The sequence below is a fragment of the Rhodotorula graminis genome, assembly GCF_001329695.1.
Source record: "Rhodotorula graminis WP1 unplaced genomic scaffold RHOBAscaffold_17, whole genome shotgun sequence".
NCBI lineage: Eukaryota > Fungi > Basidiomycota > Microbotryomycetes > Sporidiobolales > Sporidiobolaceae > Rhodotorula > Rhodotorula graminis.
In genome coordinates this window covers 50979-65736 of record NW_017264944.1, presented here as the reverse complement: position 1 = coordinate 65736, position 14758 = coordinate 50979, and the positions used below count along the sequence as shown (strand labels likewise).

The 14758-nt window shown below is 69.9% G+C and overlaps 5 protein-coding genes across 5 annotated transcripts; 2 read left to right on the top strand and 3 right to left on the bottom strand.

The window, feature by feature from the left end:
* The first annotated feature begins 40 nt into the window (after positions 1-40).
* On the top strand, positions 41-1360 carry RHOBADRAFT_66976 (uncharacterized protein). Its single transcript, XM_018419135.1, has 6 exons — positions 41-117; positions 262-346; positions 409-542; positions 620-732; positions 867-938; positions 1032-1360. The coding sequence occupies exons 1-6, from the start codon at positions 72-74 to the stop codon at positions 1110-1112; spliced, it is 531 nt and encodes a 176-aa protein (XP_018268039.1). The 5' UTR covers positions 41-71; the 3' UTR covers positions 1113-1360.
* Positions 1361-2428: 1068 nt separating this feature from the next.
* RHOBADRAFT_735 (uncharacterized protein) lies at positions 2429-2758 on the top strand (the record flags this gene model as incomplete). Its single annotated transcript, XM_018419185.1, has 2 exons — positions 2429-2515; positions 2615-2758. Coding segments are annotated over 2 exons (231 nt in total), but the record flags the coding sequence as incomplete, so codon positions are not given.
* A 1980-nt stretch (positions 2759-4738) lies between these two features.
* RHOBADRAFT_39736 (uncharacterized protein) lies at positions 4739-7467 on the bottom strand (the record flags this gene model as incomplete). Its single annotated transcript, XM_018413649.1, has 11 exons — positions 7249-7467; positions 6915-7121; positions 6661-6848; positions 6440-6584; positions 6145-6375; positions 5849-6075; positions 5519-5774; positions 5392-5450; positions 5248-5319; positions 5129-5172; positions 4739-5026 (listed from the first exon to the last, which is right to left on the bottom strand). Exons 1-11 carry the CDS (start codon positions 7428-7430, stop codon positions 4739-4741), a joined length of 1899 nt encoding a protein of 632 aa, XP_018268037.1. The 5' UTR covers positions 7431-7467.
* A 624-nt stretch (positions 7468-8091) lies between these two features.
* On the bottom strand, positions 8092-11253 carry RHOBADRAFT_39733 (uncharacterized protein). Its single transcript, XM_018413648.1, has 9 exons — positions 11030-11253; positions 10747-10933; positions 10583-10635; positions 10400-10509; positions 10200-10297; positions 10036-10129; positions 9795-9960; positions 8454-9728; positions 8092-8373 (listed from the first exon to the last, which is right to left on the bottom strand). The coding sequence occupies exons 1-9, from the start codon at positions 11120-11122 to the stop codon at positions 8170-8172; spliced, it is 2280 nt and encodes a 759-aa protein (XP_018268036.1). The 5' UTR covers positions 11123-11253; the 3' UTR covers positions 8092-8169.
* Positions 11254-13378: 2125 nt separating this feature from the next.
* RHOBADRAFT_56128 (uncharacterized protein) lies at positions 13379-14741 on the bottom strand (the record flags this gene model as incomplete). The annotated part of the gene is made up of 3 exons (XM_018418202.1): positions 13379-13809; positions 13892-14429; positions 14542-14741. Coding segments are annotated over 3 exons (999 nt in total), but the record flags the coding sequence as incomplete, so codon positions are not given.
* Between the last annotated feature and the right edge of the window lie 17 nt (positions 14742-14758).

The following is a 14758-nucleotide window of genomic DNA, read 5'->3' as shown; positions in this document are numbered from 1 at the left end:
TCCTCGTCTCATCTCTCCTCCCCCTCATCATCTTCCGCCGGGCCGCCTCGCACTCGCCGCCCAACCCCAGCATGGCCACCTCGTCCGCCGCGCTACAGCTCACCCGACAGCTCAACCGTGCGTCCCTACCCTCCCCCCCCTCTCTCTCTCTCTCCCGCACGCGCGCGTCGCGTCGGCGCGGCGAGGACCCCGCTCGGCGCTGCTCGCGCGCGCGCACCCAGAACGAGGGGGCTGACAGCTTCGCTCGACGGGCACACACAGAGCTCCGCAAGCACCCTGTCGAGGGCTTCTCGGCCGGGCTCGTCGACGACGACAACGTGTTCGAGTGGGAGATCACCATCTTTGGGTGGGTCCTCCAGCCTCTCTCCTCTCTGGGTGCGCAAGATGCACGCAGGAGCTGATCGTCAGGCTGTACCACTCACACAGCCCGCCCGACACGCTGTACGAGGGCGGCTTCTTCCGCGCGCTGCTGTCGTTCCCGCCCGACTTTCCCCTGCGCCCGCCCAAGATGAAGTTCCTCACCGAGATGTGGCACCCCAACAGTGCGTCCCTTCTCTCTCTCTCTCTCTCGAGCGCGATGCACAGCGAGACCTGACCCGGCCCCGAGCGACCCGCCCAGTCTACAAGAACGGCGAGCTGTGCATCTCGATCCTGCACGAGCCGGGCGTCGACCAGTACGGGTACGAGGACGCGAGCGAGCGGTGGTTGCCCGTGCACACGGTCGAGTCGATCGTGCGTCCCCCCCTCTCTCTCTCTCTCTCGGTCGGGCGGCCTGCGGCGATTCGAGGACGCTCAGCGTCGGCGGCTCGTCTCTTCGTGTTGCGCGAAAGCCAGAGCGAGCACTGACACGGCCTCGGGACACACAGCTCATCTCGGTCATCTCGCTCCTGTCGCAAGAGACGCCCGACATCAACTCGCCCGCCAACGTTGACGCGGCGGTGCGTCCCCCCTTCTTCTGCCTCTCTCGTCGGTCTCTCTCTTGTTCTCGAGCGCACAGGACTGACGTGGCTTCTCGTCGTCCGGATGCACAGAAGGAGGTGCGCGAAGACCCGCAGGGCTACCGCAAGAAGGTGCGGCGGCTCGTGCGCCGCTCGGCCGAGGAGGGCTTCTGAGTCCTCCCCCTCCCTGTCTCTCTCGTCGTTCCTCGTCCTCGTCCTCCCCCTACTCGCTGCTTTGCCTCTCAGCCCCCGACCTCTCTCTCTCTCTCTCGCTCTCGAGAGTCCGCGTGCAACCCCCGTCGTCGTCGTCCCCCCTTGTGGTTGTAACTTGCCGCCGCGCGTTTTGCCCTCGTTCGACTCGCGGGGTCCTCTTTCTCGTCCGCGCCCTTGGTCGAGTCGGTCGTCGTAACGTTGTCGTCGCCCGAGTACGGCGGCGCGTGGGTGCGAGGTGCTCCCTCGAGGGGCAGGTGCGCGAGAGGTGCCCGACTCGGAAGATTCGACGAGAGCCGGCGTGCGCACCAGAGTCGTCGAGTAAGAGCTGGGAGCTGAGAGCGAGGTCGTCTGCATACGCGCACGCACTCGAGGAGACCAGGCTCGCAAGCAGAGAAAGTGCGAGACTCGGTCCGCCTCGAGATCTCGCGGGCGAACGCGCTCCGCTCAGCGCTCTCGCTCTCGCCGCTCTCGGTTCACGCGCATCTCGCTCACCAGCAGCGCCCGCACCGTCGCCTGCGCACCTGCTGCCACCTCGCGTGCGCGCTCGCCCGCCCCCCCGCCCGCGCCCACACCGTCCCCGCGTCTTCATCTCTCGAGCCTCGGTCCTCGCCTGGAGCGTGTGCGGGCGAGTCCGCCGCTCCGTCTTGCGAGTCCAGGACGCAACACTGACTATGCCCCTGCGCCCCGCCCACAGGTCCCACTTGCACGCCCGCTCCCCCTCCTCCTCCTCGCCTCGCCCTTCCCCCACCCTCGCCCCCGCCCGCGACCGATCCCTCTTCTCGCGCACGACCGCCGCACCCCGCACCCGCACCCGCACCTCCACCTCGAGAGCGATGGTCAAAGGCACCCTCACGCGCGACCCGCTCACGGGCGTGCGCTTCGCCGCCGCGCCCGAGCAGGCCACGTCGCGCGCCGCGCAGCCGCACCCTTCTGCGAGTGCCGGGCGCGTCGAGCCCAAATTTGCGTCGGGCGTGCGGCGCATGAGTGGGAGGAAGAGGAGCGGGGCGAATGTGGTCAGGGAGGGGGAGGGGGAGGGGGGCGGCGGCGAGGGGACGGGAGAGCGGGAGGAGGCGGCGGTCGGTGAGGGGGACGAGGATGAGGGAGAGGGAGAGCGAGAGGGAGAGGGCGACGAGGACGGCGAGGGGGAGGGAGACGACGACGACGAGGGCGACGGCGAGTCGGGCACGGGCAAGGGCTCGTCGGCAGCAGCAGGCGGCGCCGGCGCCGGCACGACGACGACCAAGCACCCGAACAAGCGCAACACGCAGAGCGTCGGCCGCCGCAAGATCTCGATCCAATTCATCGAGGACAAACCGAGGCGTCACGTCACGTTCACCAAGCGCAAGAGCGGCCTCATGAAAAAGGTGCGTCTCCCTCGCGCTCGCTCTTCCTCCTCCTTCCCCACGAGCTCTCCTCGTGCGCCGACTGACTCGAGTCCGTGTGCGGCGTTCGCTCGCTCGCAGGCGTACGAGCTGTCGACCTTGACCGGCACCGACTGCCTCGTCCTCGTCGTGTCCGAGTCGGGCCTCGTCTACACCTTCTCGACCCCGGCCCTCAGCGGCGTGACCGACCACCCGCGCGGCAAGGAGGTCATCCAGGCCTCGCTCCGCGGCGAGCTCGCCCTGACCGACGAGTGGCCCGCTCCCGCCGGCGTCGACTCGCCCTCGTCGTCGTCGACGGCGCTCGGCGGCGGCGCCGCCGAGTCGAGCGGGGCCGCTGTCGGCAAGAAGCCGCGCCAGAAGCGCATGGCGGCCAAGGGCGGCAGCGCAGGCGCTCAGTCGCCCGTCTCGATCGCGCACCTGCCGCCCATCGCGCCGTACCCGCCGCCGCCCTCGTCCTCGTCCTCGCACCCGCACGAGCCCCTCGCGCACGTCTTTTCCCACCCCCACCACCCGCACCATCACCACCACCAGCAGCTCCACCACCACCAGCCGTTCGAGCTCGACCCGGCCCTCGCGTCCGCATCGGCCTCGGCATCGTCGTCGTCGACGACCGCGCACCCGTTCGACCTCCCCGTCCCGCCTCAGCTCCCCTCGCTCCCGCCTCCGACGAGCCTCAGCACCGCGCCCTACTACCCCTCGCCGCCCGCGCTCGGCGCCCTCCCCCTCCCTCCTCGAGCGCGAGCACGAGCGCCCAGCCGTCGTTCCTCCCCCTGTCCATCTACACGCTCCCCTCGCCCTCGCCCGGCCCTCCCGCCGGCCCTGGCGCTGCGCACACGCCCGACCAGCACCCACACCCACACCCAGATCCGACGACCTCGGCGGCGGCAGCGGCGGCGCACGCGTGGCTCCCCGCGCTCGCGTCCATCCAGGGCGGGTTCCCGCCAGCGTCCTCGCTCGATGACGCCGCGCAGGGGCAGGACGAGGGCGCCGAGGGCGTCGAGGGAGGGGCAGGAGGAGGAGGAGGAGGAGGAGCGGGCGACGAGCTGCAGCGCGGCGTCAAGCGCAAGCACGGCGCGGCCGACTTTGGCGCCCAGGCGCAGGAGTGGAGCCGGCGCCTGAGGGAGCGTGCTGCGGGCTTGGTCGCGGGCTCGGGCGGAGCAGAGGCGGAGCAGGGCTCGAGCGGGGCGGGAGGAGCAGGAGCAGGAGCAGGGACGGGAGGGCTCGTCGAGGAGTTTGAGCGGTTCAGGGAGCAGCTCGCGGCGGCGAGTCCGGGGGCGGCGCAGGACTCGGGGGCGGGAGGGGGTGGCGGCGGCGGCGGTGTGCAGGAGGGCTCGGGCTCGGGTGGAGGAGGGCTCGGGACGGAGGAGGAGCGCAAGTTGGCGTGGAAGAAGGCCGCGGCCGAGTCGCTCGCCGTCGCCAAGCGGGTGCGTCCCCTTCCTCCTCGCGTGCTCTCTCTCTCTCTGCGCCCGCATTTATTCTCCTCTCGTCGTGACCGCCCCGTCGCAGACCCGCACCCTCCCCTCGCTCTTCGTCGCCCACGCGCACTCGCTCTACTGCACCAAGTCGGTCCCGCCGCCGTTCGACCCGACCGCGTGCCCCTACTCGCTCGACGACGACGACGACACGATGCTGCACCACCAGTCGTTCGCGCGCATGTGCACGCGCGCCGGCATCTCGAGCGTCGACGAGCTGCCCGTCGCGGCCGAGGAGTTTCTCGCGAGGTGGATGCGTGCGTCGCCCTCTCTCTCTTTTCTCTCTCGACGACTATCCTTCGCTCTTTTGCCCTCTCGACCCAGTCACTGACCCCTTCTCGCCCACGCGCCCGCCGTCCCGCAGCCGGCCAGCTGTCGACCATCCCGCTCGCGTTCCGCGCCCCAGCGCTCGCCCACGCCCGCGCATCCTTCCTCGGCCTCGCCGACTTTCTCGACGCGCACGCGCTCGCCGGCGCGCAGGTGTGCGCCGCGCTCGAGATGCTGAGGGCGGACGGGCGGGGCGGGTGGGACGAGGGCGACGAGCGGCGAGCGAGGCTGTACGAGGAGGGGCGGGGCTCGGTGGGTGCCGCTGCGGCGAGTTGACGAGGTGGAGGAGCGTGAGGAGGTCTGTCGAGTCGGTCGCTTGCACTGCACGGTCGTTTTCACTTTCCCTCTCGGTCTCGCACGCGCCAGAGAGCCGGGTCGAGAAGGATGGAGTGAGAGGCCCGCTCGCTCAGTTGCCGAGATACTCAAAGTGTGCCCGACCCACCTCCTCTCCCTCGTCCGTGAGCAGCACGCCAAGTACCTCGGCCGAATCAACGACGAGGGCTAGATCGAACTCGACCCAGAAGCTGCCGGTCGCGCTTTCGGCCGCTCGCGCCCACGACGGCAGCGCCGACAGGTCGACGCTCCATCGGCACAGCTCCTCGATCGGGCCCTCGTCCGTGTAGCGGTAGATCTTGTCGCTGTCCGACACATAGAGTACGGCCGTAAAGACGCTGTCTTGCGGCGAGCGCGAGAACTGCATCAGAGGGGACGGTGATGTGAGCGACACCCTCCACAAGCTCGAGCTCGTCGCGCATCGATAGACGGGCAACGGGCGAAAGAGGAGACGCCTGCCCACCTTGCAGTAGCGAGAGCGCAGGCGCTGGCCCTTGCGGAGGACGGCTGCAGTTTGAGAAGGTCATCTCATGTCGCTCAGGCCTCGCTCGAGCTCGAGAGGGAGAAAGGCCCGGGACGCACCTCCTTTCGCGACGAGGTAGCTCAGGCGGTTCTCGCACACCTCGATGCCAGCGTCGTTGCGGACGATGAAGCCTGCGACGGGGCTCGAGTCAGTCAGAGTCGGGCTCGTCGACGAGGTGGAGAGGGAGAGAGAGAGAGACGGACCCGGTCGCTGGTAACGGTCCTCGTCGGACGCAGGCAGCTTGCACTTCATGATGTAGGACCTGCAAGGGCGAGAAGGTCAGTCAAGGCCCCTCCGAGAACACGATGAACTGCGAGAGAAGGGACGCACCTCGGACTGATGACGCTCGACACGGTCGCCTTGCCGCCGATGAGCCCAAGTCCATACCTCGCCGCGCCCTGGAGCGTCGCGACGTCCGTGTCCCTCGGCTTGGCGATGACGGGGATGCGCGCGCTGAACGTCTCGTGCACGCGCGAGCACAGGTACTCGGAGGCGGCGAAACCGCCGACGAGGATGAGCGCTTGGACCCCTTGGTGCGTCGTCGGAACCTTAGCGAGCTGGACCTCGATGAGGTCGAGGACCTGCTCTGCAGATGGGCGAGGGAAGGTCAGTGCGGGGCGAGGAGTTGAACGGCGAGAGGAGAGGAGAGAGCGGACGCACGGACGACAGGCTCGAACACGTCTCGCCGGATGACGCTGCCCGGGATGACGAGCTCGCCGTACTCGAGGCCGCACTCGGGGTCGTGCGCGTCCTCGATGTTGAAGCAGTTGAAACGGAAGTGCGTGTCGTCGTCGGCGGTCGAGAACAGGAGCTTGTCGCACTCGGCAAAGGCGTGGCGAAAGGCGAGCAGGGACGCCTCGTCGAGGTGAACAGGGTGGTTGCGCAGACTGCATGGGCACGACAGGGTCAGTCAGGCACGCAGCAGAAGATAGACCGGGAGAGAAAAGAGGACGCACAGGCTCTTGACGAGCGCCTCGAAGCGCAAGTCGATGAAGAGCGACCCGGCGTTGGCGCCGGTCCGTGCGCACATCTCGGCAATCTCGAGGTTCGACAGCTGGCCGATGAGCTTGTACGCCGCCGTGTCGACCGTGCCGCCGCCGGCGTCGCAGATGACGAACGCTTGGGACGGGCGCAGGTTGAGAAGGTTGCTCAGGGTCGACGCATGAATGGCCGCCGCCTCGGGCTCGCTGTCGACAGGAGAGCGCTCGTCAAGTCGGGACGGTCAAGTCTGAGAGGGCGAGAGGGACGCACGTGATGATGCGCAGTCGCTCCCGCCAGTTGCGGTCGCCGCCTCTCGCGCTCTGCACCATGCCCGCCTGGATCGCCGCCGTGCGCATCATCTGGCACCCCGCCGCGTCCCACGCCGCCGGTACCGTAAGGATGACATCGGCCGCCTCTGCAGGCGCGTGCAAGGGGAGGTCAGGAACGTCGTTCTCGACAAGTCGAGGCGGAAAAGGAGGAGGGGGACGCACCCAAGTCTGCAACCGAGCCGATCTCGTCCGTGATGCGCTCCTTGGCGTACTTCCACAGGCACGACAGGTAGTCGGTGACGACATCGATCGGCTCCTTGCCGTAGGGAAGGTCGGGAAGGCGCGCGCTCGACGCGAGGCGGCCCTCGCGCAGGACGGTCGGGTCGAGGAAGAGCTTGAACCACTCGACCCTGCACGACGAAGAGGGACGTCAGTACCAGAACGAGATGCCCCGTGAGAGAGACAGGAAGACGCACTTGAAGAAGCCCTCGCGCAGCGTCATGGCCTTGGCCTCGATGCCCCACGCGACGATGACGGCCTCGCTCGACGGCGTCGGCTGGTAGTAGGCGATGCAGGTCGGGACCTTGCGGTACGTCTCGTACGAGCCGGGCCAGCTCAAGATGCAGCGGATCTGGCCGTTCATGTTGCGGTTCGACCCAAAGGCGACGCCCGAGAACGTGGTTCTGCGAGTGCGAGCAGGTGTCAGTGCTGCGCTTCGTGTGCGCCCAGCGACATCGTAGACAGCAGCTCCCCACGTCCACCCGACGCGGGCGACGCAAAGGAGCACGATCGCGCGAGAGGCGGACGCACCCAAAGTCGATCCCGACGCTCAGCTTGCCCTCGACCTCGGCGACGTACGCGCCCGAATCCGTCTCGGCGACGACCTGCTGCCCCTGCGCGACGACCTGCGGCACCGTGCTCGTCGTGCCCGTGGCGGCGCGCTCCGACATGATGCCGCCGGGGATGGCGAGGGGCGCGAGCGTCGGCGTCATGATGCGGCTCGTCGCGCCGTCGTACTGGATGGGCGGCGAGGCCATGGTTGCTGGCGGGGTCGGGTAGGGCGGCTGAGGGGAAGGGGTGCCGTAAGTCGGCGTCGGGCGAACGAGGCCGTGCGACGAGTCGGCTCGGGCCATGAGCGACGGCGGCGTAGCTGCACCTGCGCACTCGAGGGCCGTCAGTTCACGCGCATGTCGAGGCGCAGGCGGAGGAGCAGAGCAAAGGGCGCACCGCTGAACGCGCCAAACTGGCCCGCCCCCGACGCTGCGTCCCACGCCTGCCCGCCATTTTTGCCGCGCTTGGTGCTGAAGATCTTCTTCATCCTGCGGCACGTCGAGAGTGGCAGGTGAGCGGCTGGACTGGGAGGAAGGAGAGCGAGAGGAACGAGGGACGGACCGGGGAGAGTCCGCGGACGAGACGAACGCGAGCGGCCAGCTGGGGCCGCCCCGCGACGAGCGGCGTGTGCGACGCCGGTCCGGAGCAAGCCGAGGGCGCGAGCACAAGCGGAAGCCGACGCGGCAGCCGTGAAGCTCAAAACGAGCGACGAGCGGGACGGGGGAAGAGAAGCGTCGACTTGAGAAGGTCGACTCGCGCTCGATGACAAGAGCGGCTCTCGTCCTAGCGGATCTCCTCTCGCGCGAGACGGAAGCAGAGACAGCGAGGGCAACCTAGAAAGGTCGCGATGCAGTGCGAGAGAGGTAGGGGAGGGCGAGGGGCGAGGGACGACAAGATCATCTAGCGGCTAAGCTCGCGAGGGGAGTGCAAGGGAGGGAAGGAAGGGTGGGAGGGGGAGGCTAGACGACGACGAAGGGGAGCGAGGCGTGCGCAGGTCTCATCTGGCGGCTGCTGCATGAGGCCCGCTCGGTGCGCCTCGCGCAGCTCGTGCATCCACCGCGACGCTTGGCCGTGCGGCTCGGCAAACTTGAGCGACCGTGCAGACTGGGGGCGAGAGAAGAACGAGTCAGTTCAGCGTACTCGAAAGAGAGAAGGGAAGGAGAGAGAGGGCGAGGGCGACGCACCGTGCGGACGACAAACTCCTTGCCGTCGTTGCCGCGGCTCTCGACCGCGATGAACGCCGACACGCCGTCCCGGCGCACGCCGCCGCGCAGTGCCGCACCGAGGAAGACCTCGGCCTTGACCGACAGCTTGTCGGGCGCCTCCTTGACGCACAGCAGGCGCGGGTAGTCGGTGAGGAGGAGCGTGCGCGGCTTCCACCCGAGGTGCGGCGACGGCCCGGCGGCGAGCGGCGGCGACGGCGCGCCCGACGTCAAGAGGCCGTTGCTCGGGTTGATGGGCGGCGACGGGGCCGGGAGCGGCACGGTGCCGTTGTGCGGCGACGCGCCGGGCGAGGCGCTCGACGACGACGACGAGGTCGACAGGAGCGAGCGCGGGAACTTGAGCGGGTTGCTGCGCAGGAGGGCCTGCCGCGCTGCCGACGGGCGCTGCAGGATGGGCGAGCACAGGAGGATCGACTCGGACGGGAGGAGGACGTTGCCCCACTTGCCGCCGCCGAACGTCGAGGCCGGCGGGAGGTCCTGCCCGCTCGTGCTCGTCGGCGAGCCCGGCTCGGCGTAGTCGTCCGAGATCGACCCTCGGTCGTCGCCGTTCTCCTCCCACCCGTCCTCGTCCTCGTCGTCCTGCCGCCGCTGCCCCGACGCCGGGTACCCGCCCTCCTGCGAGCCCGAGCCCGACGCGGGCTCGTTGGCCGACCCGCTCCACGACTGCTGCCCCGTCAGGCCCGTGCCCATCGTCGACGGCGCGAACGACGACGTGCCGTCGCCGCCGAGGAGCACAAACTCGCCGCGCATGGTCGGTGCCGGCGGCGTCAGGCCCGTGTGGATCTGTGGCGGCTCGATCGTCCAGATGGTCGACCAGTCGATGGGCGCGTCGAGCGGCTCCTCGGGCTGGCCGAACGGGTAGTGCGGCGTGTGGTCGATCGCGCGCGGCGTGTTGGACGCCGGCGGCGTGTCGACGGGCGTGCCGAGCGTGAGGCCCGCAAAGCTGTCGCCGGCGTTGATGACGTAGCGGTCGTCGCGCTTGCCCGACGCGAGGACGGACGACGCCGGCGTCGAGGTCGACTCGTCGGCCGAGGTTGGCTCGTTGCGGAGCGAGGACGCGACCGAGTCGGACGGCGGCGTCGACAGCTCCGATTCGGCGCGGTCGCGCCGGCGCTGCTCGTCGGGCGAGGGTGCGCGAGGCGGGATGTGCGACGTGAAGAACGGGTGCGCCATGACGGCCTCGATGCCGTTGCCGTTGGCCGGGTCGCCCCCGAGTCGCGCCTTGGGGTCGACAACCTGCGCAAGAGAGGGAGGGTCAGGGTCGTCGACGAAGGATCAAGACCGAGAGGGCTCGAGACGCACGAGGAGCTTCTCGATGAGGTCCTTGGCGTCGGCAGGGAACCCGAGCGGGAACTCGTACTCGAGGTTGACGATCTTCTGGAACATGAGGTACTCGGTGCGGGCCTGGAACGGCGGCCGGCCGCCGAGGACCTGGTACAGGATGCAGCCGAGCGCCCAAAAGTCGGACCTGCGCACGTGCACGAGGGTCAGTGAGATGGCGAGGACGAGGGAGAGAGAGGGAGGGAGAAAGAGGCAGACGCACGAGAAGCTCGACTCGCGACCCTCGCTCAGGATCTCAGGGCTGACGTACTCGGGCGTGCCGACGAACGAGCGCGCTCGAGGCCGTCCTTGCGGGTCTGTCGGACAACGAGGAGGGTCAGGACGCTGCGCCGCAGGGGCGAGCGAGAGGAGGAAGGCAGGGCGCACCGTCTGTGGGTTGGCCGGCCTTGATCTCGTCCTGCTTGAGCAACTTGGCCGTGCCAAAGTCGGTGATTTTGACACGCATCGTCTGGTCCAGCAAGATGCTGCGGGTGCGAGGGAGTGTAAGTCCCGCGATAGGTCACGCTGAACCAGAACAAGTCGCTGCAAGAGCGACCGCCGGGTCGGGGATCGAGCGCGCGACTCACTTCTCGGGCTTGAGGTCGCGGTGGATGACGCCCTTCTCGTGCATGAAGCCGACAGCGCTCAGGATCTGCGCGACGTAGTACCGGGCCGAGCGCAGGTCGAACGAGCCGTACTGCGGCCGGGCGAGTCGAGGTCAGGCGTCGCTCGAGAGGGAGGGAGCAGAAGGAAAACGAGCACGGGCGCACCTTCTTGATCCAGTGCAGCAGCTCGCCGTTCTCGGCGTACTCGAGGACGTAGTCTGTATGCGAGAGAGTGGGTCAGGACGAGTCCTCGTAGCAGCGCGACGAGGGCGAGCCCAGTCGCCTCGCCGCGCAAGTCGACTCGAGGGGAAAACGGACGCCAGACGCACAGAGGCTCCACTCGTCCTGGAAGGTCCACCACAGCTTGACGACGCCCGGGTGGCCGTCGAGCGCCTTGAGCGTGTCGCGCTCGATGAGGACGTACTTGGTCTTGCGCTCGCGCTTGATGTGCTCCTTGTCGAGGACTTTGAGCGCGTACTGGCGGTACGGCGGGTGCACCGTCGTGACGTGTGTGACCTGTGTGCGCGGCGAAGCCAGTCAGTGGCGGTCGGGGAGAGCCAGGGACCGAGACGAGGGAGAGAGAGAGAGAGAGAGAGAGCGCGAGGGACGCACCGTGCTGTAGCTCCCCTCGCCGAGCACCTCGCCAAACTCAAAGTCCTCGGTGCTCCTCCGGTTCCCGACGACGCCCATCGCGTTGGGCGTCATGCCGATGAGCGGGCTCCCTCGCTCGGCGCTCGCGCTCGACTGCGAACCCGACCCTCGGCCCGCCGCGCCCGCACCCGCGCTCACTCGCCTCGCCTCGCCGACCGCGCCCCAGTCTGGCGCACCGCCACCGCCGCCGCCGCCGCCGGCACCGATGCGCCCGACCCTCGGACTGCGCGGCGAGGTCGGGCCCGCCGTGCTCCCGCTCGCCGAGCTCAGCTCGCGCTCGTGCCGCACGGGGCGGCCCGGGTGCACCGCCGCGGCGGGCGAGCGCGGCGGCGAGAACGAGCCCGACCCGGGACGGCCGGTGCCGTTGCCGTTGACGCTGGCGAGCGTCGTCGTCGTCGACGAGCTCGAGTTGCGCACGCGCACGACGTCGTCACGGCGCGACGAGTCGGAGCGGTCGTACTTTGGGCGGGCCCACTCCTCGCCGCCGGGGAAAGTCGCTCGTGCGGGGCTGTCGACCCTTGCGCCGGGCGAGCGCCAGCCCTCGTTGGGCCCGCCACCGCCGTCGGGCGCGAGGGGAGGCGGGTACGGCGACGAGGGGCTTGCCGAGCCGCCCTCGTGGACGGGTGACGGGAGCGGGTCGCGCGTGGTCGTCGTCGTCGACGACGTCGAGAGGCCGTCGCCGCGGCGGCGACGCCAACCCGGCATCGAGGGCCGCTCAGTGGCGCCGCCGCCGCCGCCGCCCGCGGTCGAGTCGTCGCGCGCTTTGCCCTTGCCGCTCGGCGACGACGACGAGCCCGTCGCGACGTACTGCTGTCCGGGTTGAGGGGGCCGAGTCGGACTCGGCGCAGACGAGGGCACGCCGTACGCGCCGAGGGCGTTCATGCCGCGCGTGACGATGCGGGGCACGACGGGCCCTCGCTGGGGCTTGCGCATCGGGACGGCCTGGACCGACGACGTCGAGCGGACCGAGCTCGCGCGCGAGATGCCCGTCGTCGTCGTGTGGCTCGTCGACGACGACGAAACGCTCGTGAGCGACAGCGACGAGCTGCTCGCCGCAGCGCTGCCGACGCCGCCGCCCGCGCCGCCAGGGCTCGCCGACCTTTGCGAGCTCGAGGACGGGTTCGAGATGGGCGTCAACGGGTGCAGGCCGACGGCGGTGCCGCCGGCGCCGGCGTGACCGTGGCCGTGGCCGTGGCCGTGGGCGTGGCCGTGCGCGTGGGCGTGCAGGTAGGGCCCGGCCTGGGGCGGGTGTGTCTGGGGCGACTCGACGCGGGTCGGCATCGAGTGGAGCTGGGGCACGTCGGGCGACGAGTACGACAGGCCCGACGACGGACGGCGCTGTCGCCGTGACGACGTGAGGGGAAAGTTGCCGCTGAGCGACGCCGACATTGGGAGGAGGGGGCGCTCTCGGCGCGGGAGGAAGGAGGGGAGCTGGGTCGGCGAGGTGAAGGAGGACGAGGTGGTGGCGGGCCTTGAACCGGTAGAGGGCGCGGGTTGTGCAAGCCGAGGTCGACCGAGTCGACGGAGGGAGGAGGCGCGGGTACGAGGTGGCACTCGGTACGGCTTGGGGCGAACGAGGTACGGCTGCGTCGCACGCTTCGAGAGGGTCGTCAGTAAGGTGCTCGTTCCGCAGGCTGCTCTGGCGCCCTCGTTGCTGCCGACACCTCGTCCTCGATCGGGTTCCGGGATCCGACGCGGCCTGACGGTCCTCGCCGTCAGGATCGCACTCGCTGCGCCGCTCCGTCGCTCGAGGTACCCTGCTCGTGCTCCTGGCCGGGCGTCCGTCGCAATCCGACGCCGAGGAGGGTGGGACCGGACTGCCCCAGCTCGCGCCCCCCACAGAGGTCGCGCAGAGGGATGCAGGGGACGCACCGGTTCGAGACGGGCTCTGCGAGGTGGCCAAGGTCGTGTCGAGTGCAGGGACGAAGAGCTCGAGGGTGCCGGTGCCGTGGGTCGAGAGGTGGGTCGGCAGCGAGTCGACGCGGGTGGTGATGGTGCAGCGAGGCGAGCGCGAGGGCGGGGTCGGGCGCGGATCAAAGCGCGGTGCGAAATGCTCGGCCCTGCTCGTCCTTGCTCGTGTGCGTTGTCGACGAGAGCAGCAGCACAGGGGCGCGCGCGCAGAGAGCTGAGCCCGTCGCCGACCGTGTGCAAGGCCTGGGCGTCGTCGTCGAGACCTTTCGGCTTTCGCAGTCCGAGATCGTCTCTCGCAAGGGGCCCGCGCGCGCGTCGCAGAATACACTCGAGTGCGTTGCATAAGGGGAGACACGCGCAAGCGACCGGCGCTCGAGACAAGTCTAGCGAGGAACGAGGGCGAACTAAAAGTGCGGGTCCGAGAGCCGACGGCGGTCGGAACGAAGGGGAAAGAGAGAGAGGGTAGTGTAGACAGGGGCGACGGGGGGATCGACGACGACGACGACCAGCGTGTCACGTCGACTGCCACCGAGGTGCGGCGTCGAGCAGGGCGCGGACGAGGGGCCCGCTCAGGCCAGCTGCACCACGTTCCTGCGGCGCAGCTCGTCGTGCGCGCGCTTGTGCGCCGGCGGCGCCGGGGCAGCGGTCGTCGTCGGCGCGTCGACGCTCGACGCTGGAGCCGCGTCGAGGACCGAGGTGCGCGACGACGACGAGGTGACGGCGGCGAGGGTCGAGGTCGGCGAGGGCGGGAGGGTCGTGCGGTCCGTCTGGCGGGCGACGTCGACCCAGGCGCCGTCGAGGGTGCCAATCACGTAGCCGCCAGGGTTAACCTGTGCAAGCAACGCGAAGCAGGTATCAGTGTGCGTGCTCGTAGCGGAACAAGCGCGACAGAGAGGGAACGCGACGACGCACGATGGGCCTCGTCGTCTTGACGAGCGTCACGACCCCTCCCTGCCGGTTCGTGCTCGTGCTGAACTCCTCCTTGCCCGTAACCGTCGCCTCCTCCTGCTCCTGTATCTGGACCTGCGACGACGCCGCCTCGCCCTCGGCCGCCTCAAAGTCCTCGCCGCGGCGGTGCAGCAAGTGCGCATCGACGCCGGCAAAGTCCCACGCCGGCTCGGGCGCTGCAGCGCGCTTGACGAGGCGACGAGCGGCGGACGGCGTGGCGGCGGGTGACGACTCGGCGGCGTCGGCGTCGGCGTCGCGCGAGGCCCAGGGCTCACGCGTGTCGGGCGCGCTCGAAGCTGAGGCCGGGGCGGACGAGGGCGGGGAGGACGAGGTCGGTGCGGCGGGGAGGGACGTGACCGAGCGCGAGAAGGACGCGCTCGAAGGGGCGGGGGGCTCGAGCGAGGACGGCGACGAGGACGTGCTGTTGACGGCGGCCGCGGTCGACGACGCGGTCGTGGTCGGGACGGGGACGTAGCCCGTGAGGGTGCCGAACGTGTAGCCGCTGCAGGGAGTCAAGCGAGTGAGCGGCGCGTACACACGGGCGAGCAGGGCCCGGCCGCAGCGCTCGACGAGGAGCGCTTCGGCGAGCCCAGGACCGGGCGAGACGGACGCACCCAGGGTTGACGATGGGCCTCGTCGTCTTGACGTAGGTCGTCACGTCGCCGAGGTAGGTCGTCGTGCTGAACTCCTCCTTGCCCGTCGCCGCCTCGTCCCGCCTCGCCCACTGGTGCCGCTCCTCGCCGCCGTGCAGCTCGTGCGCACGCGCCGCATGACCACCCGAGCAGCCAACGGCCCTCCCGAGCGCCGCGACGCCCTCGGTGCCGCCGCACA

Excerpts from the sequence above, each read along its gene's own strand:
- RHOBADRAFT_66976 (XM_018419135.1), top strand. The coding sequence starts at position 72 with ATGGCCACCTCGTCCGCCGCGCTACAGCTCACCCGACAGCTCAACC. Across the intron at positions 543-619 it reads CGAGATGTGGCACCCCAACA|TCTACAAGAACGGCGAGCTG; the intron begins GTGCGTCCCTTC and ends CGACCCGCCCAG. Across the intron at positions 939-1,031 it reads CCGCCAACGTTGACGCGGCG|AAGGAGGTGCGCGAAGACCC; the intron begins GTGCGTCCCCCC and ends CCGGATGCACAG.
- RHOBADRAFT_39733 (XM_018413648.1), bottom strand. The coding sequence starts at position 11,122 with ATGACGCCCAACGCGATGGGCGTCGTCGGGAACCGGAGGAGCACCGAG. Across the intron at positions 10,130-10,199 it reads GGCCGGCCAACCCACAGACG|ACCCGCAAGGACGGCCTCGA; the intron begins GTGCGCCCTGCC and ends GTTGTCCGACAG. Across the intron at positions 9,729-9,794 it reads ACCTCATCGAGAAGCTCCTC|GTTGTCGACCCCAAGGCGCG; the intron begins GTGCGTCTCGAG and ends TCTCTTGCGCAG.